Source organism: Macaca thibetana, chromosome 9 (genome assembly GCF_024542745.1).
Source record: "Macaca thibetana thibetana isolate TM-01 chromosome 9, ASM2454274v1, whole genome shotgun sequence".
NCBI classification, from domain to species: domain Eukaryota; kingdom Metazoa; phylum Chordata; class Mammalia; order Primates; family Cercopithecidae; genus Macaca; species Macaca thibetana.
Genome location: NC_065586.1, coordinates 12,146,940 through 12,172,157, shown reverse-complemented (window position 1 = coordinate 12,172,157; position 25,218 = coordinate 12,146,940). Strand labels below are relative to the sequence as shown.

General features: G+C 43.6%; 2 protein-coding genes across 2 annotated transcripts in view; one reads left to right on the top strand and one right to left on the bottom strand.

Annotated features, from left to right (window-relative positions):
* CDC123 (cell division cycle 123) overlaps window positions 1-25,218 on the bottom strand; it is a 421,061-nt gene that overhangs the window by 2,796 nt on the left and 393,047 nt on the right. The window contains exons 8-12 of the mRNA XM_050803270.1: window positions 16,477-16,525; window positions 12,761-12,836; window positions 10,336-10,458; window positions 9,110-9,138; window positions 608-736 (exon numbers count right to left, since the gene is read on the bottom strand). Coding sequence (XP_050659227.1) covers window positions 608-736; window positions 9,110-9,138; window positions 10,336-10,458; window positions 12,761-12,836; window positions 16,477-16,525 — 406 coding nt within the window. The remainder of the gene's footprint in view (window positions 1-607; window positions 737-9,109; window positions 9,139-10,335; window positions 10,459-12,760; window positions 12,837-16,476; window positions 16,526-25,218) is intronic.
* The window catches only part of UPF2 (UPF2 regulator of nonsense mediated mRNA decay), a 727,243-nt gene that overhangs the window by 387,466 nt on the left and 314,559 nt on the right, over window positions 1-25,218 (top strand). The window lies entirely within an intron of this gene.

Sequence of the window (25,218 nt, the reverse complement as noted above, 5' to 3'; positions counted from 1 at the left end):
AGAGCAGAGGGCAGCTGGAGAGAGAGGAGGACACAGTGTCCTGAGTGGGAGATCAGACTCAGGAAGGGATGGACGAGCTTGTAGGTGTGCTGAGAAATCAACTGAGGGAATTCTCTCATCAGTGGGTTCCCTTTTCCTGGAAAGAGGATGTTAAATCATCCACTGAGAGGAAGGAAGGACTGATGGGAGACTGAGAAGCATCAAGGCGTGAACCAGTCACCGTGGAAATGGAGGAGAAAGCTGACAGGAACCCGCTGGTCTGCACATATGTAACTTCTCCGTCAGCCTCAGCAGCTGGCACTGAGGTCACAAGGAACAGATGCATGAGCTGATCTGGGACCAAGATTCCTCCAGGTTGGGTGTGACAGAAGCAGCTCAGAAAAGGAACTGAAAAAACGGATCAGATGATCCTGACTTCTGTAATAAAGTTAAGTGGTACCCGCCTCTTTGACCACCACCACGGGGAAGTTAGCTACCAGGAAAGCTGTGTTACACTCTGCGCTTCCCAAGGGTCCTGGCCATTCCGCCTACCTGTGCGTCTGCAGAACAAGCGGTCAGTCAGTAGACTGAAAAGGTTTATGTTGTATCTATCTTAAAAATGTCTTACCTGCTCTTGAGCATCTACTTCACTAAAATCGCCGTTTAAGTTGTTCTCAGATATCAGTTCTTCCCAGGTGAACAGCAGTGAATCTGTGACTTCGCCAAATGGATTAAAATCAATGAGCCACACCTTCCCCTGTAGCACAGAGAGAGAAAAAACAAAAACAAACGCAGTCTGTACTCTGTCTTCTGAGAAAGAAACGTGTTTTTATTCTGAGACAGGCTCTCATGCTGTTGCCCAGGCTGCAGCGCAGTGGTGTGATCACGGCTCACTGCAGCCTCGACCTCCTGGGCTCAAAGGATCCTCTTGCCTCAGCCTCCTGAGTACCTGGGACTACAGGCATGCGCCACCACATGCAGCTAATTTTTGTGTTTTCTTAGAGGACAGGGTCTCGCCATGTTGCCCAGGCTGGTCTTGAACTCTTGGGTTCAAGCGATCCTCTCACCTCAGCCTCCCAAAGTGCTGGGATTATAGACATGAGCCACGTCACCTGGCCAGAAAGATATTCTTCATATTATTGTAATCTTAAAAATCTCACTTATTTCAAAAGATCATCCCTCTAGGTCCCATCTGAGAAAGGGCCGCCTGTCTGAATAGAGTAGACAGAGATCTAAAGGGAGGGCCCCCTGTGAATTTAGAGAGAAGGGACCCAGAAAAGCTCTGCCTAAGAGATACGTTCCAACTCCAGCCTCAAGCCACATGGAATTTTAAGTCAAAGATTCTAGCAGGACCGGGCACAGTGGCTCACACCTATAATCCCAGCACTTTGGGAGCCTGAGGCGGACAGATCACTTGAGCTTAGGAGTTCAAGACCAGCCTGGGCAACATGGTGAAACCCCATCTCTACAGAAAAATATATAAAAATTAGCTGAGGCTGGGCGCGGTGGCTCACGCCTGTAATCCCAGCACTTTGGGAGGCCGAGACGGGTGGATCACGAGGTCAGGAGATTGAGACCATCCTGGCTAACACGGTTAAACCCTGTCTCTACTAAAAATACAAAAAATTAGTCTGGCGTGGTGGCGGGCGCCTGTAGTCCCAGCTACTCGGGAGGCTGAGGCAGGAGAATGGCGTGAACCCGGGAGGTGGAGCTTGCAGTGAGCCGAGATTACGCCACTGAACTCCAGCCTGGGCAACAGAGTGAGACTCCGTCTCAAAAAAAAAAAAAAATTCGCTGAATGTGGTGGCACACGCCTGTAGTCCCAGCTACGCAGGGGGCTGAGGTAGGAGGATCACTTGAGCTCAGGAGGTCAAGGCTGCTGTGCGCTGTGATCACAACACGCGCTCCATCTACCCTGGGTGACAAAGCAAGACTGTGTCTCCCAAAAAAAAAAAATTCCAGCAGGAAAGGGAACGGTCACCCAAAGGCTTAGGGTCTGTGTCTGACTAAAGCGCCTTCCCGGAGCCTTCAGTGCTCTGTTCAGGGGCAGCCAGACAGAGCCAGGCAGTGCCTGCGGCTCCAGAGAGCAGCGCTTCTGACTCAGGAAGGTCTGCTGCCAAGAATGGATTTTTTTTTTTTTAACCATATGCAAGTATGAAGACGCTGTTTCCTTTCTTTTTTTTTTTTTTTTTTGAGAATCTCACTCTGTTGCCCAGGCTGGAGTACAGTGGTGTGATCTTGGCTCACTGCAACCTCCGCCTCCTAGGTTCAAGTGATTCTCCTGCCTCAGCTCCCGAGTAGCTGGGATTACAGGCATGCGCCACTATGCTTGGTTAATTTTTGTATTTTTACTAGAGATAGGGTCTTACCATGTTGGCCATGGTCTGGTCTCAAACTCCTAACCTCAAATGTCCTCCCGCCTTGGCCTCCCTGTGAGCCGCCCTGCCCAGCCTGAAGATGCTGTTTTCTTTCTATGTGAATGTAGTAAGTCTGTAGAATAGAGCTTGACAGCATATGAAGGGGAGGTTGGCCTCTGAGCAGAAAACAGCCAGTACTGACACGCAGAGAGCAGAGGCGCATGGGCCACACCGCCAGGAATGACGGCCACGGCGTCTGATCACGAACACCTATTGACACGAAGTGGATGGAGCAAAGATAAACCTTTTCCCACTGAAACATTCATACATTTGCGCCGTTTGGTTAACAATGAATGTTCTTTTTCTATAAATGTGTTGCCGCCAGGTCCTGAGCGTGTGTGTGCATGAAATTCCAAGCACCAAGACCGCTGAGCCAGCATGCCTAATATCTGGTGCTGCTTCTCAGCTGAGCGAGAGCAAAATGTTAAGAAAGATGAAACATCTTATTAGGACTTGCTTCAAATTCCAGAACCTCTAGTAAGTGGCATAAGCCTGTCGCAGGATGCTTTCAGCACACCCAGTTGGGTAAGTTCCTCGTTTTCTACGAGCCCCAGGAGATGCCCTGCAAATCTCTCTCACTGCTTGAGTTGTTTCCTCATCTCCATTTAGCACCCACTTCTTCATTCCTGGAACTATGTGAAACAGTATCAGCCATCAAACAACTTCTTCGTAATGATGTCAACTTCATTTTGGCGAATACTGCTAAGATGTCTTCAATATATGTCATGATAACAAAATGGATATTTTCTAACTTCCAAACCCTTTCTACTTGACTTATTTATTTATTTATTTTGAGACAGAGTCTCGCTCTGTCACCCAGGCTGGAGTGCAGTGGCGTGATCTCTGCTCACTGCAACCTCCCCCTCCCAGGTTCAAGTGATTCTCCTGCCTCAGCCTCCCGAGTAGCTGGGACTACAGGCGTCCACCACCACACCTGGCTAATTTTTTGTATTTTTAGTAGAGATGAGGTTTCACAGTGTTAGTCAGGATGGTCTCCATCTCCTGACCTCATGATCGGCCTGGCTTCGTCTCCCAAAGTGTTGGGATTACAGGTGTGACCCACTGTGCCCAGCCCCTACTTGGCTTTTTATAATCAGTAAAACGAACTCATTATTTTTTTTAAACTATCACATCTTTAATATAGGAATATGCCACAATGCAAAAAACCAAAACACATTTTTTCCTTTTTTTTTCTGAGACACAGTTTCACTCTTGTGGCCCAGGCAGGAGTGCAATGGTGTGATCTCACCTCACCACAACTTCCCCTTCCTGGGTTCATGCAATTCTCCTGCCTCCACCTCCCAAGGAGCTGGGACTACAGGCATGCGCCACCATGCCCAGCTAATTTTCTATTTTTGGTTGAGACTGGGTGTCACCATGTTGGTCAGGCTGGTCTCCAATTCTTAAACTCAGGTGATCCGCCCACCTTGGCCTCCTAAAGTGCCGAGATTATAGGCATTAGCCACTGCACCCGGCCCAAAACTTTTTTTTTTTTTTTTTTTTTTGAGACGGAGTCTCGCTCTGCCCCCCAGGCTGGAGTGCAGTGGCCGGATCTCAGCTCACTGCAAGCTCCGCCTCCCGGGTTTACGCCATTCTCCTGCCTCAGCCTCCCGAGTAGCTGGGACTACAGGCGCCCGCCACCTCGCCCGGCTAGTTTTTTGTATTTTTTAGTAGAGACGGGGTTTCACTGTGTTAGCCAGGATGGTCTCGATCTCCTGACCTCGTGATCCACCCATCTCGGCCTCCCAAAGTGCTGGGATTACAGGCTTGAGCCACCGCGCCCGGCCCAAAACACATTTTTAAATGAAAACAAACCACCACTTTAATTGGCAGTGTACTCTGTAGCTCACAAGCTATCCTCTAGTACAAAAAAATGAGGAAGTAAAAAAAAAACCCAGCTATAATCAGGCTTTAATAAAGTAGGAGGATCAGGATCAAGATTTTATAACTTTTTTTTTTTTTTTGAGACGGAATCTTGCTCAGTTGCCCAGGCTGGAGTGCAGTGGCGTGATCTCGGCTCACTGCAAGCTCCGCCTCCCGGGTTCACGCCATTCTCCTGCCTCAGCCTCCCAAGTAGCTGGGACTACAGGCGCCCACCGCCACACCCGGCTAATTTTTTGCATTTTTTAAAAATACAGACGGGGTTTAACCGTGTTAGCCAGGATGGTCTCGATCTCCTGACCTCGTGATCCGCCCACCTCAGCCTCCCAAAGTGCTGGGATTACAGGTGTGAGCCACCGTGCCCAGCCATAACTTTTTTTTTGAGACAGAGTCTTGCCCTGTTTTTGTGAGTACAGTCGCGTGATCTCAGCTCATTGCAACCTCCTCCTCCTGGGCTCAAGTGATCCTCCTGCCTCAGCCTCCCAAGTAGCTGGGATTACAGGCACCTGCCACTGTGCCTGACTAATTTCTGTATTTTTAGTAGAGATGGGGTTTCAGCATGTTGGCCAGGCTGGTCTTGAGCTCCTGACCTCAGGTGATCTGCCTGCCTCAGCCTCCTAAAGTGCTGGGATTACAGGCGTGAGCCACCACGCCCAGCCATAACATGTTTTCACATGACATCTCAAGCAAAAACAGCCTGAGAAGTTAATTCTGCTTTGAGGCAATCCAATAAGCAAAGAGCAGTGGGACTAACTGTCCTTTTACAAACTGACTGTCCCCCTATCCCTATATCAAGCTGTAGGGACCAGACACTGTGTTAGGCACTAGGGTATGAAGATCGTAACACAGAATCGATTCCTTCCAAGAGCTCAGGCTTGAGCAGAACACACATCTCCTCCCCAAAACAGAACCAAAAACCATTCAACAATGGCAATGTGCAGGGTATTTTGCTTCGAGAGAAGCAAGAACAGGGAATTGTGAGAGTGGAGAGGCACAAAGGAGAGTGTGCCTACATGTGCGAGGGAAGGCTGGAAACGCTTCCCAAAGGACCTGGGCACCTGAGGGATAACAGCGATGCTCTGGGAGGAAGGTGGTGTTGGCAGGAAAAGTGGACTACTTAAGAAGAACGGCGGCTCTCATGTGCAGAGGCCACGCCACGACCGCCCGTTGTGGGAACAGGTTATTTTGGCTGGAGTGTGAGATATGTGAGGGCTCCAGAAACACAGCCAGCTATGGTAACTCTCAAGGCCTGCTATTCCAAACAGGATGAAACACATGCTATGACACGCCCTTTAAAAGTGTAATTGAGATTATGAGAAAGACCAGGAAATCCCCAGGGGCCAGAAACAAGAAGAACCCGAAGAACAGAACTAAACGAATCAACTCTAGTGCCGTGGGAACCTGTGGGAGGGTCTTCTAGCAGACTGGCCACGGGAAGGGAATCAGAACTCAGACGCCAACTCCAGAAGGCCACAGCCTCAGGAAAGGGGTGTGAGGAGACAGTTCTAACGGAGGGGCAGGAGACAATGACATTGTCCTCTGAATAAGTTTTGGGGAACATGGTAGAAGCAAATGAAAAATCCAAAATTTAGGATCTTTGGGATTCTCATTAAAAAAAGGACAAGCTCACTGAAGACGAACTCAAAGTAAAATAAACTGATTTTCAAAACAAAAAAGAAACAACCAGCCCGAACGAGAGTCTGCAAACGCAACAGGGATTAACGCCCTAAGAACTTGGGAAATCATTATCAATCTGAAGGACAGTCTAATATAAATATAAAAATATTGGTGCAGACAAAAAGACTAAGGGTGATCCCTACCGCATACCAAACACGCAAAGGAACGAACACCAAACAGACCCAATATTGAAATGGAGAACAAGAAATTACAAAAGAACTAGACAAAAACCATGGGGAAGTATTTTTTTAAATGATGGCTAAAATTCAAAAGCCAGAAAAGAAGCAAATAATATAGGTGATCTTGTTTACAGGAAAAGATTAATGACAAAGGCCTCTGTAATACCTAAACAGTGCCTCTATTTTGAGGAAAATAATAGAAAAAAGTGAAAAAGACATGAAGCAATGGTTCATAGAAACAACCCTTAAATATACGAAAAGATAAACTTCATCCTCATTTACTAAGAAAAATAGAAATAGAAAGTATACTGAAACATCATTTCTCTATGAAACCCCAAAACCCTGAAGAGTGTGACCCTATATTGTAATGGCAAGCTCAGAGGAAGCCTGCAAGTACTCTGATGCATTCCTGGGGGGATCTGGTCAGATGTAACCTCTAGGGAGGGTAAACTGCAGTATCTGTCAACATTAAAATTCATTTCACTTTTGAGCCAGCAATCCCGCTTCTAGGAATTCACCCTGTAGATTCACCTGCAGCGTGGGAAATGACACACGTACGGGATTATTCACCATGGCAGTCTGCAGAAGACCAGACACAACCTGGTGTACAGTGATAGGCATGACAGTTATGATCATGGCTCACTGCAGCCTCAACCTCCCAGTCTCAAGCGATCCTCCCAACTCAGCTCCCGGGAGGAGCTGGGGCTAGAGGCACAAACCACCACACCTGGCTCATTTTTACGTAGAGATGAGGTCTCACTATGTTCAGCCCAGCTCATCTCGAACTCCTGGGCTCAAGCCATCCTCCCACCTCAGCTTCCCAAAGTGCTGAAAATACAGGCATGAGCCACCACAATGGCCTAAAGCCCCTCTTTCTAGTAACTCTTGACACCATCATCTTTGAAGACAATGAGGTGAAAATAGAGTGATGTCTTCTGACGTAAGCATTAAATGAACAGTTAACAGTTATTCTGGGACATGACCATATGGGCCATATCTTTTTGTCCAAAGATGATTTAAAGATGTCCAAAGGTGATTCAGATCAAATGACTGTCTCACTTACAATGAGGCTGATCTAAGCACGGAGGGGGAGTGAGAAATATTCCGCTCGTGTGTTGTGACACACGGGAAAACGCATCTGCTAGCTTCTTCACAATGTCAAAGAGCACTCAGCACCAAACAGCATTTAGTGACTTAAACTTCTTAATAAAGATGACATGTCTTGGGCAGTGAAATCTCTGCTCTAGTAATTCTTCATTAAGTCAGCAGTACGTAAGTTTACTAATAAGTCACTTTAACTTTTTCCTTACAGAAGTTTTCATCACTTTCAAGATTTAAAAAATAAACTAATCCTCTTCTGTCTAAAAATAAAACTAACTCAAACTCTGAGTCACTTTTAAAATAATAATAATAATTATTATTATTTTTTGAGACAGCGTTTTGCTCTTGTTGCCCAGGCTGCAATGCAATGGCGCGATCTCGACTCACTGCAACCTCCACCTCCCGGTTCAAGCGATTCTCCTGCCTCAGCTTCCCGTGTAGCTAGGATTACAGGCATGCGCCACCATGCCTGGCTAATTTTGTATTTTTAGTAGAGACGGGGTTTTTCTATATTGGTCAGGCGGGTTTCGAACTCCCCATCTCAGGTGATCTGCCTGCCTTGGCCTCCCAAAGTGCTGGGATTACAGGCCTGAGCCACCACACCCAGCCAAAATAATTATATAAATATCAAGTGGCCAACTCCTGGCCGCATTTAAGTGTGCAAACTGAACTATTTTAAGCAGGCCCTGACCTCGGACACAAATGAGAAGTAGGATGGAAGGTGCCCATTTACCGACCGGCTCGATAAAGAATCCCTAAATCATGGTACACAATGATTTCAGGTATTAAGTCCCCTAATGTTAGGTATATTTTAAGGGGAGATTTTTGACCATGGTGAATTTCAAACACCTTAGTTGGTGTGAGGGAAAAAAAAAAATTTGAGGAGGGGATGGGGTCTCACTCTGCCACCCAGGCTGGAGAGCAGTGGCGCAACAAAGGCTCACTGCAGCCGTGAATTCCTGGGCTCAAGGGATCCTCCCAGCTCAGCCTCTTGCATAACTGGGACTACAGGCACACACCACCAGGCCTGGATATTTTTTTTTTCTCTTTTGAGGCAGAGTCTCGCTCTGTTGCCCAGGCTGGAGCGCAATGGCGCAATCTCGGCTCACTGCAACCTCTGCCTCCTGAGTAGCTGGGATTATAGGCACCCACCACCATGCCTGGCTCATTTTTTTGTATTTTTAGTAAAGATGGGGTTTCACCATGTTGGCCAGGCTGATCTCGAACTTGTGACCTCAAGTGATCCTCCTGCCTCAGCCTCCCAGAGTGCTGGGGTTACAGGGGTGAGCCACTGTGCCTGGCCTGGGCTGATTTTTTTTTTATTTTTAGTAGAGATGAGGTCTCACTATGTTGCCCAGGCTAGTCTCAAACTCCTGAGCTCAAATGATGTCCCTGCCTCAGCCTCCCAAAGTGCTGGGAATACAGGCGTGAGCTGCTGCACTCAGACAAAATATTTTTTGAGCAGTAGATCCTTCATACACATAGCAAAGGCATGCTCTGCCTGCTTATAAAACCAGCTCTTGGTCGGGCGCGGTGGCTCAAGCCTGTAATCCCAGCACTTTGGGAGGCCGAGACGGGTGGATCACGAGGTCAGGAGATCGAGACCATCCTGGATAACACAGTGAAACCCCGTCTCTACTAAGAAATACAAAAAACTAGCCGGGCGAGGTGGCAGGCACCTGTAGTCCCAGCTACTTGGGAGGCTGAGGCCGGAGAATGGCGTGAACCCGGGAGGCGGAGCTTGCAGTGAGCTGAGATCCGGCCACTGCACTCCAGCCTGGGCTATAGAGCGAGACTCCGTCTCAAAAAAAAAAAAAAAAAAAAAAAAAAAACCAGCTCTTATTTTAAAGCATATCAGACAGAGTTTTTACTTACCCTACTGTCTCTGTATATATCGAAGACAACTGTAAAGGAGAAAAAAAGTCCGTTATTAATGAACTAATATTTCATGATGTAAATCTCCTTTTGAAAATTAAAGTATGTTTTAATCAAAGACAACAGAATATAAATGACCCTGAGGACTTAATGCTTCTAAATCTCAAAACTTCAAACATAAAAAGGCATCCTGCCATGTTTTATTTATATAACTTTGCTTTACTGTTCTCTGTTCCCCAACCATAATCCCCTATATTTAAAAATTCAAACCAAACACCAACATCATCTCAACCAGTTCCCCATCATAGACCGGTTCTATGGGAATGACGGGAGGAGTCACTGAGCAAAGTACTGGTGAAAGGGGCATCAATCACTGATCCGGGAGAATGCAATGAACAAAGCTTATAATAGAAAGCAGAAAATCGAATGAGGCCTGAAGCATGATTCATCTTATTTTAAATCAAATCTGCCACAGAGCCCAGTCTTGGCAAGTAGAGAAAATGTCAATCATAGCAGATATAATTTTCAGATGTATGAAAACTCTCCCACAATATACTTTCAATTCCTAAAAACAACCCACAAATGTTTACTTTGTAACTGGTGCTGTCTTTGATCATTCAGAGAAGCTGGAAAGGTAGATGGGACTTTGTTCTCTGTAGACAGCCCCTTTGAAATATACAATCAAACATCTAAAATAAGAGGGGGAACTGACTTCGCAGTAAAAATAGATTTTAGTTAAGTAAGATGAAATTAACATGGCTGGTGCGGTGGCTCACACCTGTAATCCCAGCACACTGGGAGGCTGAAGTAGGCGGATCACTTGAGGCCAGGAGCTCAAGACCAGCCTGGCAAACATGGCAAAATTCCATCTCTACTAAACATACAAAAAATTAGTCGGGTGTGGTGATGTGCACCTGTAGCCCCAGCTACTTGGGAGACTGAAGCAGGAGAATCACCTGAACCCAAGAGATGCAGGCTGCGTGAGCCAAGATCGTACCACTGCACTCCAGCCTGGGTGACAGAGTGAGACTGTCTCCAGATAAAAAAATAATAATAAGAAGAAGAAATTAACATACAAACTATCAAAAATAACAAATAATAATATAGTAAAATACTTAAAATACAGTATTTCAAATCTAGTTATTAGGATATACACCATAGTAAATAAGGTCCAGCAACACTGTATATTTCATTTCATTTTACTGGATCAATAAAAAAATACTCACAGTCTTCATCTAAGAATTTGTACTGTATGTGTTTCTTGAAAAAGTCTTGTATACATCTGCAAATTTCTTCCTTTTGTTTAGAAATATGATCATAGTATTGTGTGTAGTCTCTTTGAGAAATACCTGACAAGAAAATATTTTACATTCTGTTATTATACAATATTCTTTTCAAAAACATCAATACGTGATTTAAACATTTTGTGGAAAGAACCATTAAAGTAGATTAGAAGATCACCCGGATGGGTACTGCATTACACACGACCCAGCTGTAAGGATTCATATGAACAGGGGAATCCTGAAGTACTACACTGCCGTGTCTTCTTACTTCTGGAAGAATTTACTGTTTTTTTTTTTTGAGACAGAGTCTCACTCTATCGCCCAGGCTGGAGTGCAGTGGCATGATCTCGGCTCACTGCAACCTCTGCTGCCCAAGTTCAAGCGATTCTCCTGCCTCAGCTCCCGAGTAGTTGGGATTACAGACACCTGCCACCGCGCCTGGCTAATTTTTTTTTTTGTATTTTTAGCAGAGACGGTCTTTCACCATCTTGGCCAGGCTGGCCTTGAATTTGATCTCATGATCCACCCACCTCGGCCTCTCAAAGTGCTGGGATTACAGGTATAAGCCACCACACTCGGCCTTTTTTCTTTTTTTCTTTTTTCTTTTAGAGACAGGGTCTCATTCTGTTGCCCAGGCTGGAGTACAGTGGTACAATCATAGCTTATCACAACCTCCACCTCCTGAGCTCAAGTGACCCTCACACCTCAGTCTCCCGAGGAGCCGGGACTACAGGCATGTGCCACCATGCCTGGCTCATGGTTTTATTTTTTGTAGAGACGGGGTCTCAGTACATTGCCCAGGCTGGTCTTGAACTCCTGGCCTTAAGCAATCCTCCAGCCTTGGCCTCTCAAACTGTTGGGATTACAGGTGTGAGCCACAGCACCTAGCCCATGGAAACAGTTATTTTCATTTAGTAAAATGGAAGGAATTCGAAGTCACAAAAAGTCTTGTTATGTAAAAAATTAAAGCAGCAATTCTAAGCCCGCACACGTAATCGACTGCTGCTGCTTTGATTTCCTCCAAAGAAGTCTCTGCAGGCCGGGCGCGGTGGCTCAAGCCTGTAATCCCAGCACTTTGGGAGGCCGAGACGGGCGGATCACGAGGTCAGGAGATCGAGACCATCCTGGCTAACACGGTGAAACCCCGTCTCTACTAAAAATACAAAAAACTAGCCGGGCGAGGTGGCGGGCGCCTGTGGTCCCAGCTACTCGGGAGGCTGAGGCAGGAGAATGGCGGGAACCCGGGAGGCGGAGCTTGCAGTGAGCTGAGGTCCGGCCACTGCACTCCAGCCCGGCGACAGAGCGAGACTCCGTCTCAAAAAAAAAAAAAAAAAGAAGTCTCTGCAAATTGGTATACTCTTCCACTTTCTTCGGGAAAACAGCATTCTTCACCAGATGCCTGCCATATTCATACTGCATTGCCTAGAAGCAGTCTATTTTTCTTGTTCATACGTGCTACTTGGCCTTCACAGCCTGCTCGTTCAAGCCATGGAAAAGTAAACATTCCTTTTTTCAGAGTGACTTGCTGACATGAGTCCAAACACACTAACGGGACTATTACACAAACTCCCTGAATTTGCTCCGGTCCTAGGGAAAAGTTCTCTGCTCTGAAATTCGGGCTTCCTATTCCTCAATCATGTGCCAACAGGACCCCCTTCTTTAGAGCACCTACACTGCAGCTTCCCCAAGAACATCGAGCAATATGAGAAGTGCGAACACCCCAACTTTCTTTCAGGTGGGTTAACACATTTCAACATCACATTCAATGAATCAATATTGCTGAATTGATTGCATTCAAATTACACTTTTCTCGGTTGAAGATAAATTTTACTTCATGGAAAACATGCATAAACAAAATAAAGAACGAATTATCTTCAATATTTCACTTAAATAAATCATAGCAAACAAAATAGTAACCTGAGAGGAAAGAAAATGGGTGTCTTAGAAGAATACACTTACTTGTCCACATATTTTCTCTTGCTAGAATAATAAATGGTGCCCCAATAATAGAAATAAAGGTTCCAAAACTTGACTTTTTATGATGCTTAAAATAAGCAGACTATTGCTAAGTACTGTTTAGGAAAATTCCATACAGAGTTCCTGATTCCTAAATCAACCACCACTTTTATCTCTGGAATCCAGCCAGCCATGATTATCTGACAACACCGTTTCCTGTGGCAAGTGAGTCTGGGCTCGGGATTCCTGTCAACATGGCATTCCAGAGAGTCAGTGCCAACTGGTTAGAGGTGGCATCTGAGATGAAAACAGATTGACATCCCAGTCCTAATTACTGGAAATTTACTTCCAACAAAAGCTTGTCTTCTTTTAAAGATGACTTTCAAGGATAAAACAAACAAAAAAAACTCACCAATAAGCTTGTTTTCCTTGACAAAACATCGAAACTCAGCGCCAGGAATCAATTCACACCATTTTCGGAGAACAAGCTGTAGACAAAGGACAAAATATTTAATATAACACAACCATATGGTAAGGTCTACTAGGCAATTTTAGGTCAACACTGTATCTTAATGATTGCCGTTATCAAATGGTTTTTAAAAAAGAGGCATCATATAACATTCTTGGCTGGGCATGGTGGCACATGCCTGTCAGCTACTCAGCAGGCTGAGGAAGGAGAATCACTTGAACCCAGGAGGCGGAGGTTGTAGTGAGCAAAGATCACGCCATTGCACTCCAGCCTGGACAACAAGAGTGAAACTCCATCTCAAAAAAAAAAAAAAATTCTTAACATGAGATGTAGGGAATAGAGTTGTGATCTATTATTCTAATAACCGCAAGAAAATTGTGCTAAAATTCTATGACAAAATGCATCCTTGTCAGGTAGCTGCCATTTTGAGAGTTCTGACATACAAGCACACCATCAAGAATGTAGTTACATCTTTTCATCACAGTGCCATACGTCCATTCATATGTTCTGCACCCCTTGAGGAATATCAAATAATAAAGTAATTCCAGCCAGGCGCAGTGGCTCACTCCTGTAATCCCAGCACTTTGGGAGGCTGAGGCGGGCAGATCACCTGAGGTCAAGGAGTTAGAGATCAGCCAGGCCAACATGGTGAAACTCCATCTCTACTAAAAATACAAAAAAATTAGCCAGGTGTGGTGGCAGGCACCTGTAGCCCCAGCTACTAGGGAGGCTGAGACATGAGAATCGCTTGAACCCAGGAAGCAGAGGCTGCAGGGAGCTGAGACTGCATCACCGCACTCTAGCCTGGGCAACAGAGCAAGACGCTATCTCAAAAATAAAATAAAATAATTCTAAACTTGTCTACCTTAAGTACCAAGAGGTAATCCTTACTTTGATATAATTATTATTGAGGTTTGTCACAATGAATCACCAAAACAACTCTCTCACTATTTTCTCAATATTTTAGTTAATCAATTCTACCCTTGGCCCAAATCACAAATGGGTCTTATTACTGTAATTAATAATTATTTAATATATATAAACTCTCATATACTATAGTAATAAGTTTCTCATCTTAAAAATCAGGAAAATTTCAGGTGGGACATTTTATGTATTTAAAAAAACATGTTTAAAATATGCCTTAGAAATTTTAAATGCACTGATTTCCTTTTTCATTTATTATAAGCTCTTAGTCAAGCCTTATTATCTGAATTTTTTTTAATGTAATTATTAAATGGATCTGACACTAAAATATTACACAGTTCCTATCTATTAAAAGCCCATACAGGCATATACACACATACTTTTTTATATATATATAGAGAGAGAGAGAGAGAGAGAAAGAGAGAGGCTACAGTGGTTTTACTTAGCAACAAATAAATAAGCAATTGTAGCACACAATTTACTGGAAAATTTGCATAAGGTTTATCAAAATACTATTTTGTATAGGTAATACATACACTCTGGTTGATTTTCACAAAACACAGAAAGGCATAGGGAGTTTCTCTCTCTCCCCCACCCTGTCCCTCTGTCTTTCTCCTCAGAGGCAACCAGTGCTATAGGTTTCTTGTGCATCTTTCCAGATTTATCCTACAAATACATACCTATATATAAAGAGAGAGAGAAAGAGTGTGTGTGTGTGTGTGTGTGTGTGTGTATTTTAAATACACACAGACAGGAGAAAACAATACACAGGATTCTACTTGCAACTTTTTTTATTTGAATTACTTGAAGAGTATCACTTTCCTACACTTTTAAAATTGAGTTTTAAATCTTATACACATGATAATGGTGTCTCAAAATGGCAATAAGAGAGCAAACTGCTGGTAAATAAATCTTGGAGGTAGATGATGACTTCTTAAAAAAGACTGTGCCTCAGAGAAAGGCTAAGGAAATGATGTCTTTCTAGTACCTGGCAGAAGCACCACAGCCAGGTACTTAATAGTTGTTTATTGTGTGAAGCAATAGCTATGACTATATTATTTAAAGTTATAGAAGTGTTTAATAAGCTGGGAAAATGCTCACACTATGCTATTAAGCAAGGGAAAAAAAATCTCACAGATTGTATGTAAGAATCTCACCTACAAGCACTCTAAGATCTAGTAATTGGTGGCTTGGTAAGAAGTCACTTAACTAGTAAATTAACTGCTCCATGCATATGGTATAATCCTAAAAGAGAAGTCTATCTACAGTCAACACATTAAAAATTACTCAACACAGTGAGTCAACAGACCAATTTTGAAAGCATGTGTACATACGTACAAAAGTAGCTAGAAGCAAACAGACACTAAAGATATATTTTTAAAATTACTGCACTAATTCGAATTGGTGTTACAAGACCAACAATGAAATGTAATTTTCACGTAAATGTAAAAATGCAATTATGGAGCAAAGATGACCATTCTCTTTTCAACAAACTATGAGTTGTCAAAGTTTTGGAAAGTTTGTATTTTGACAATGCAAGTGCAAGAAGGACCAGGAATGAGAGCTGAAACGTGGAGTCTGCATTTAGAAGAAAGTTAGGCCAGGCGCAGTGGCCCACGCCTGTAATCCCAGCATTTTGGGAGGCTGAGGCAGGCGTTTCACTTGAGGTCAGGAGTTCGAGACCATCCTGGTCAACATGGTGAAACCCAGTCTCTACCAGAAATACAAAAATTAGCTGGGTGGTGGTGGTGCACACCTGTAATCCCAGCTACTCAGGAGGCTGAGGCAGGAGAATTGCTTTAGTCCAGGAGGTGGAGGTTTCAATGAGCTGAGATCGTGCCACTGCACTCCAGCCTGTGCAACAGAGCAAAACTGTGTCTCCAAAAAAAAAAAAAGTTATGTTTCGGATCCATTCATGACAGTTGATGAGCAGTTAGTTGTAGCTAAGAACCTGGTGCAGATCAGGGTATGTGCATGTGTGTTTTGTGTGCATACTTTCAAAACTAGGAAAATTTGGAATAAAAATTGAGGTTTACTACGTTTAAACTCATCAAAATTTCTAATGAAGTTGTTTTTTCACCATCCTCTTTTTTTTTTTTGAGACAGAGCTTCACTCTTGTCACCCAGGCTGGAGTGCAATGGCACCATCTCAGCTCACTGCAACCTCCACCTCTAGGGTTCAAGCAATTCTTCAGCCTCAATTTCCCGAGTAGCTAAGATTACAGGCGACCACTACCATGCCCAGATTAACTTTGGTATTTTTAGTAGAGACGTGGGGTTTCGCCATGATGGCCGGGCTGGTCTCGAACTCCTGACCTCAGATGATGCGCCCACCTTGGCCTCTCAAAGTGCTGGGATTACAGGCATGAGCCACTGTGCCTGGCCTATCCTCTTATTCTTATAAGTTATTTGTAAGGTGAGTGAACAGTATAAAAAATGGTAAAATGCTGAAACAATGAGGTGCAGCTGTGCAGCGTAAAAAGGTGTTTGTTTTGTTAAAGGTGTCTGCATATATCCTGTAGCAAGTGTATACTGCATACATATATTTAGTATATATATTCTATACATAATATATATCCTTTTATGTGTATATTTCATAAATGTAAAATTTCAGTGGCTTTAGGTTCCCAAAGAAATTAATCCAAGAAACTTCATTCGTTTCATTTCACTTAAGAATAAATAGCAATTCTCAACACATCTTAATCTACGATTATCAAGGAAAATAAGCTTCTTACCTCATATTCTATACATGGATCTGGAGAATCATCAGTACAATGAATAAACCTTTGGAAGAAGAAAAGGCAAATGAATCTCTTTGTTACTGGTGTCAGTTTATGCACACACGTAACTTATATTTAACATGAAAGTAACGTTTTACTAAAAGCATCCAGAAACAGGAGACTAACTCAAATTCGATCAACATTTATTAAGCCTTATTCAATGCTATGCGTTAGCCTAGGCACCCTGAGATATTAACTCATTTAATCCTCAAAACAATGTTATGAGCAAGACTGTACTTTCCAGGATCATTTCTACAGTTGGTCTAGTATTTGATAGCACAATAGGGTGACTATAGTCAACAACGATTTAATTGTACATTTTAAAATAACTAGAGTATAACTGAATCATTTGTAACACAAAGGATGGATAAATGTTTTGAGGGGAACAGATACCCCATTTTACATGATGTGATAATTGGGCATAGCCTGTTTGTATCAAAACATGCAATGTACCCCAGGATGGGTGCAGTGGCTCACAGCTGTAATCCCACCACTTTGGGAGGCCAAGGCAGGTGGATCACTTGAGGTCAGGAGTTTGACTCCAGCCTGGCCAACATGGTGAAACCCTGTCTCTACTAAAAATACAAAAATTAGCCGGCTGTGGTGGTGGACGCCTGAAAACCCAGCTACTTCAGAGGCTGAGGCAGGGGAATCGCCTAAAACTGTGAGGCAGAGGTTGCACTGAGCCAAGATAGCACCACTGAACCCCAGCCTGGGCGACAGAATGAGACTCCATCTCAAAAAAACCCCAAAAAGCAAAAAACACCCATCTCATGTACCGCATGAATATATACACTTACTATGTACCCACAAACATTAAAATAAACAATGTTAGGAGCTATTATAACCACAGACATAGTATAATCTCCATTTTTTCTGTCAAAAGCCAAAGAAACTAATACCCAGAAAAGCCCAAATTTAGTGGCCACACCAAGACTCAACCTGTCTAACCCCCGATTCTCAACAAGGGGAGGAAGGCACTGTCATTGTACACGTTCCTGTTGCGTGCATCTTATACTGCAGCCAGCAGCCTACTTCTCCCTCAATGTAACGCTGGCCATCGAAAGCCACACAGGTAATCGAATCCGTCTCCCACGTGCCATTTTAAAACTCGGATAGATCCATTCAGCCCTCCATTAAGTACACTGCTTCCTCCTCTAAAAATCCTCAGTTTCATCAACAATGTTTCATATCGCTTACTAAATGCCCACCTGTGCCAAAGCTTGGGCTAGGCATTGGGAATGTTAAAATGATGAAGATTCCTTCGTTCTGTATGAGGTCAGTCTGGTGGAGAAAGCTAAAAAGCACACACAATTTTAAACACACTGGAGAAAAAATGCTCCGCGGCACCAAGGAAGAACTGACTGGCTGGCTGCTGTGTGTCAGAGGGGAGCGGTAGTCAAGAAGGGGTCCGCATTTAAAGCACAGAGAAACGTGCCAAGGCAGGGAGGGCAGTGAGAGACCTCACAGAGCATTCAAATAACTAGAGGAGATCATCTCTGATGGAGCGCAGGACGCAAGGGGGAACTGCAACAGATGGAGCTGGACAGAAACTCTGGACAAAGAGAAGCATCCAGGTCATGAGAGGCCTTGTGTGCCCACCCAGGGCACTTGGACTTCATTATATAGACAATGGGGAGCCCTAAAATCTTCAAGTACGCAAGGGAGATCATTCCATTTAGGCGTTAAGAACATCACTGTGTTCACAGGTACCAGGGGTTTAAAAACATTTTTAAAATCTGTATCACTATGGCATAATGGTGTTGGACAGTTTAGGGGAAGGGCGGCAGCGTGGGAGGCAGAGAAACCTGGTAGAAGGCTTGCTGCAATAGCCTCGGGGAGATGAGGGTCTAACTATGGGAATGGGAGTGGACAGAGAAAGGAGAAGCGTAGAGGCAGGAGCAAGATCACTTGGTGACTCACTGAAAGGGAGGGAGCAGAGCCGGCACGGTGGCTCACGCCTGTACTCCCAGCACTCTGGGAGGCTGAGGCGGGCCGATTGCTTGAGTTCAGGCGTTTGAGACCAGTCTGGGCAACGTGGCAAAACCCTGTCTCTACAAAAATTAGCCAGGCGTGGCCAGGCACAGTGGCTCACGCCTGTAGTCCCAGCACTTTGGGAGGCCGAGGCGGGCAGGTCACCTCAGGTCAGGAATTCGAGACCAGCCTAACCGACATGGAGAAAACTCGTCTCTACTAAAAATACAAAATTAGCTGGGTGTGGTGGCGCGTGCCTGTAATCCCAGCTACACGGGAGGCTGAGGCAGGAGAATCGCTTGAACCAGGAGGCAGACGTTGTGGTGAGCCAAGATCGCGCCATTGCACTCCAACCTGGGCAACAAGAGTGAAACTCTGTCTCAAAAAAAAAAAAAATTTGCTAGGCCTGGTGGTGTGCACCTGTAGTCCCAGCTACTCAGGAGGCTGAGGCAGGAGAATTGCTTGAACCCAGGAGGCGGAGGTTGCAGTGAGCCGAGATCGTGCCACTGCACTCCAGCCTGGGTGACCAAGCGAGACTCCGTCTCAAAAAAAAAACCTAAAAACAACCTAGTTTTTCTCTGGAAAGCAAAAATCTCTTACTTCAAATCAAACTAACTTAACGGTACATTATCTTGAGGAGTAATAATTTAAAACTAGAAAACTAGCTTTCAATTAAAAATTATTTCAATAAAAATTAAACTTATCAGTTATTTTATGTTAATAAAAATTAAGGACTGAGCACAGGGCTCACACCTGTAATCTCAACACTTTGGAAGGCTGAGGTGGGAAGACTGCCTAAAGTCAGGAGTTTGAGACCAGCCGGGCAACAAAGCTAGGTCCTGCTTCTACAAAAAATATAAAAATTAGCAAGCATGAAGGCTCATGCTTGTAATCCCAGCTACTCAGGAGGCTGAGGCGGGAAGATCACTTAAGCTCAGGAGTTTGAGATTGCAATAAGCTGTGATCACACCATTGCACTCTAGCCCATAGTGAGACTCTGCTCAAAAATTAAGGTCATGAACTGTCACAAGTTAATAAAAATTAACTAATTACTTTTATCCTTTAAAAAACTGCCCTTTCGCCCCCAAGGATCAGCATATTGATAAGTACTACACGTATCTAGAGCTTTCCACTACACATTTTCTATTATTTAAGAAAATTATTTTGGGGCCGGGTGCGGTGGCTCATGCCTGTAATCCCAGCACTTTGGGAGGCCGAGGTGGGCGGATCACGAGGTCAGGAATTTGAGACCAGACTGACCAACATGGTGAAACTCCATCTCTACTAAAAATACAAAAATTAGCTGGGCATTGTGGCCCATGCCTGTAAGCCCAGCTACTTGGGAGGCTGAGGCACGAGAATCCCTTGAACCCAGGAGTTGGAGGTTGCAGTGATCTGAGATCACAACACTGCACTCCAGCCTGGGAAACAGAGTGAGACTCTGTCTCAAAAAAAGAAAGAAAATTATTTTTGTATACATATCCAGTATAGAGACAAGTGAAATATTTTAATTAGATAATCTACATAAGGAGAAAAGGGAAACATTCCAATAAACAGAAGAAACAATAGACCAGCGGTAAAAAAATCACAATCAGGACCTTGGGCTCTGTACTAGTATTTTCTCATCTTAGAAAAGTCAATTATCTTTTGGGACTGGTTCGTAGTTGCCTCAGCAGTAAATGGCAGATGGTATTGGGCGATTTCTAAAGTTCTTTATTCAATCAAATCTGTAGACAACTTGTCAGACCCCTTTTTCTTCCCTGTCTTTATATTCAGTTAACTACTTACTGCACGCTGAACCTCAGGGTGTGTCAGAGCTTCTAGAACACAGGTTTGAAAATGAGAGAGTGGACTGAGATGATTTTTCAGAATACTTCCCCAGAGATTCCAATCCAAAGTGTCCGAGATAGGGACTAGACACATTTTTTTTTTTTTTGAGACACAGTCTCAGTCTGTTGGCCAGGCTGGAGTGCAACGGCATGATCTCGGCTCACTGCAACCTCCGTCTCCCGGGCTCAAGCAATTCTCCTGCCTCAGCCTCCCAAGTAGCTGGGATTACAGGCATCTGTCACCATGCCCAGCTAATTTTTGTATTTTTAGTAGAGAAGGGGTTTCATCATGTTGGTCAGGCTGGTCTCAAACTCCCGACCTTAGGTAATCTGCCCACCTCAGCCTCCCAAAGTGCTGAGATTACAGGCGTGAGCCACCGTGCCCGGCCCATATTTTAGAAATGGTTATTCTGAGGAGTAGCTGCAGTTCAAGCTCTGTAAGAGGTTCTTGGGAAAAGGGCCAGAAGATGCCTGTCCACCAACTACAGGCCTCAGCAGGAAGTCTGCACCATTCTTGGGGAAAGGAAGAAATAGGGAAAAGGAAGGAAGCATCAAACTGGAGCGGCTTGGACCCCAAGCATGGCCTTCAGGGCCGCAGCTTCAGCTGGAAAACTCAGTCTGGCCACCCTGAATCCCACCAAGGTCACTGGAGGACTCAGCACGTTTCCCACGACAAAAAGGCTCCATCTCAAGAAAAACAAAAACAAAAAAACCACCACCACCACCAACAGGAAAAATTCCTAAAACTTTTTTCCTGGGTTAGTATTTAACATTAATTTGGAAGATTTCTTTAACTGAAAATTTCAACAAAGTACCAACAGAATGTGGTATTAAACTAAAGTCACTAATTTGTAGTCTAAGCCGAAAGGAGGCTCTTACGTTGGATTCGAAGTTCAAATTCTTGGCAGAATAATTATAGTTACTCTAGCCAGCTATGAAAATTCTAAAATAAACACAAATGTGATTAAGTAATGTTACATTATTTACAATGTAAGTAGCAAACTAAAAGAATTCTCAGGTATAATAATAGCAAAGATTTTATTCCGAAGGAAAAAAAGCAAAATTCCAAAGCCCTACTGTGATGAAAGCTACTATGAAATTATGCTAGCATATTTTTACTGCACTTTAAAATTAGCCAGTTAACAGAAATTTTGGAAAGCAATGTTACAGACACAAATTTTTAAAAAGGAAAGAAAAAAAAGGAAAAGAAAAACTATTCTATCCCCAAACTAAAGAAATATGCTTAAGTAGTACTGATGACTAATCAGAGTGTTTTTTTTTTTTTTAAGGAACAAAATAATGGCATTCGCAGCAACCTGGATGGAATTGGAGACTATTATTCTAAGTGAAGTAACTCAGGAACGGAAAACCAAACATCGTATGTTCTCACTTGTAAGTGAGAGTTAAGTTATGAAGACACAAAGGCATAAGAATGACACATTGGACTTTTGGGACTCGGGAAAGGGTGAGGGTTGGCAAGGGATAAAAGACTACACATTGGGTACCGTGTACACTGCTTGGGTGATGGGTGCACCAAAAGCTCAGAAATCACCACTAAAGAACATATCCATGTAACCAAACACTACCTGTTCCCACAAAGCCACTGGAAAAAAAAAAAAATACAAGGGGAAATACACAGTGTACGTCAATGACAGATAATTACACATCCGTTGTCTTTACTCAGATGCAAAATAAACACTGAAATAATTTTACCAAAAAATAAGATAAAATAAAATGAGTGCCGTATTTTTTTCTTTTATTACTACCCACATCATCCTCAGCTTAAACAAGCCTTAGTTTTCTGCCAGGCAAATGGCCTAACTATAAATAGGAATATTTATTGTGCCCTGAACATGCCTTCAGACTGACATGCTATTAATTATAATTAGGCCGGGTGCGGTGGCTCACGCCTGTAATCCCAGCACTTCGGGAGGCCGAGGCAGGTGGATCACTTGAGGTCAGGAGTTCAAGACCAGACTGGCCAACATGGTGAAACCCTGTCTCTACCAAAAATATAAAAATTATCCGGGCGTGGTGGCACGTGCCTATAGTCCCAGCTACGCGGGAGACTGAGGCAGGACAATTGCTTGAACTGGGAGGCGGCGGTTGCAGTGAGCCAAGATCGTGCCATTGGACTCCAGCCTGGGCCACAGAGTGAGACTTCCCCTCAAGAAAACAATAAAAATAAAATAAAATAAGTAAATAAATAAATAATTATAATCAACACACAGTTTCTCTCATGTTGTTCGAAATATTTTGCACACGGAAAGAGGACAAAAGGGCCGGGTGCGGTGGCTCACGCCTGTAATCCCAGCACTTTGGGAGGCCAAGGCAGGCAGATCACGAGGTCAGGAGATCGAGACCATCCTGGCTAACACAGTGAAACCCCGTCTCTACTAAAAATACAAAAAATTAGCCGGGCGCGGTGGCGGGCGCCTGTAGTCCCAGCTACTCAGGAGGCTGAGGCAAGAATGGCGTGAACCTGGGAGGCGGAACTTGCAGAGCCCAGATCACGCCACGGCACTCCAGCCTGGGTGACAGAGCAAGACCCTGCCTCAGAAAAAAAAGAAAAAAAAAGAGGGCAGATGTAGCATATCCAGTGATGAGCATGTCAGTGTCAGTCTGGGACTGTGAGAGGCGGAGGGTGCAGTGAGCCGAGATCGCATCATTGCATCCAGCCTGGGTGACAGAGGGAGACTCCATCTTGAAAAAATTTTAAAAAGACAAATCAAATTCCCTGACCTCCAGTCAAATGTATTTCTCCTTCATCATGAGCCCCTCAGAGAAACAATTAACAAATTTATTTTTTCACTCACTCAGCCCCTTTTTCTAAATGCCAATTGAGTATCAAAATTTTTTCTTGTCTACTCAGCCCACTGAAGTCACAATAAAATAATGAAAGCAGCCTGTGACTCAGCAAGTTTAATCACACAGAATGTTTATATCTTGGCAAATAATACAGTCAACACATTTATACGTGTCATATTTCTTTTTTTTGCATTTTTAGTAGAGTTGGGGTTTTACCATGTTGGCCAGGCTGGTCTTGAACTTCTGACCTCATGATCCACCCACCTTGGCCTCCCAAAATGCTGGGATTACAGATGTGAGCCACCGCGCCCGGCCACATGTCATGTCAACCTCCACTTTTTAAAGCTTTTTGTCTACAGTAACCATTTGAAGAACAGGAAAGAAAAAAGCAGTAATTAATGTTCTCAAGTACATTATAGGCAGGGAGACAATACTGGCTGTCTACTCTTCAGGGTTCCCGTCTTCAGCCTGTCCAATGGAACCTGGATTGTTCAGATGCTGGGAGCATTTGTGCTTCCTGGTTCCCTCTCTAATCCCTGGGATGCATGTGCTGACTAATCTAAGCAGCCAAGGCATGGGCCTGGACCAGTGGCATCCACATTGCCTGGAAACAGGTTAGAAATGATCTGCTTAGCCCCCTCCAGGCCTGCTGGACCAGAAACCCTGCGGCCCAGGAACCTGTGTTTCATCTAACTCTCTGGATAACGCTGATGCATCTCATGCCGAGAACCTTGGTCTAACTAGGGGTGTCAAAAGTTTTAGCTTCCCTGGGACACATTAGAGGAAGAATTGTCTTGGGCCTCATATAAAATACACTAACGATAGCTGATGATATAAAAAATAAATAAAAATTAAAAAAATAAAAGTCTCAAAAAAAAATCTCATGATGTTCGAAAGTTTCTGAATTTGGGTTGTGGCACATTCAAAGCCGTCCCAGGCTGCTGCAGCTTGGACAAGCTTGATCTAAATGAATCACAGCAATTCTGCTCCCTTTGCCAACTACTGGATTAGGCTGGGCAACTGTGACCAATGAGGGCTGAGAGGAAGTCTCCCAGGAGGCCTCCAGGAATGCTTTACTCGTTCGCCTACAGAAAAGAATGAGAGGACGCATATATACCCCTCCTGTTTTTGGTTGAGATATGGTCATGTCTTCGTGTGACAGATACTTGGAACTGTAGCAGCAATCTTTTAACCATTAGGTGAGAAACCCAAAGACCAAGCCACTACGTCAAGGATGGCAGAAGGAAAGGGCCTGAAAGAGCATGGGTTCCTGGCGACCTTGGTGAGCCACCGAGTATTCCTAAAAATACCCAATCTCCAGACTCCTCTTTAAATAATGTATTTTTTTAAATCCCGCGTGTAAGCTATTTTCGGCTTCTGTTAACTCGCAATTCTGACTGTAACATATTTGTTTTCTTGTCAAGTCAAGCCTCAAAATAGTAAAAACAACATAATCTCATTTTTATGTTATATAACTTTATACATATTATATATAACTATGTATTGTAAATTAAATGTTTTCTTCTATTATCTAATATTTTAATAGGAAGTATTTTGGAAAGAATGAATCTATAACTTTATTAAGTGAAAATACAAAGAACTTTTAAAATGGTGTTATTAAAATTATATTCTGGTTTTAGCTTTTATTAACTAGCTGTGGGATCTTGAACAAATCACTGAACAGATTTAGGCCTCAATTTTCTAATCTACAGAAGGAAAGGGTTAGATCACTGATATGATCCTGTCCAATCTAAGGAACTATACTCCTAATTTAATCTTTCAAGAGCTCTTCAAGGCCTTTGTGACAAACATTCATCTTTAATGAGTTCTATCAACAAGGAATTTTTATGTGATGGCAACACTTTCTGTTATGCAACTGATTTATTAATTGCTAAGCAACTACTAACAGTTATTTCTAGACAAAGTGACACATTAGTGGTGCCCAGCTAAAAGGCTGAAAGCCCAGTGCTTGGTATTTGCTCCTGCCAACTCCCAATTATTTATAATAGCAGAAGGATGGCATTCTGTGGGTAAACACTCTAAATCCAAGGCCTCAAACTCACTTGCTGATTTCACTTCCTTGCCA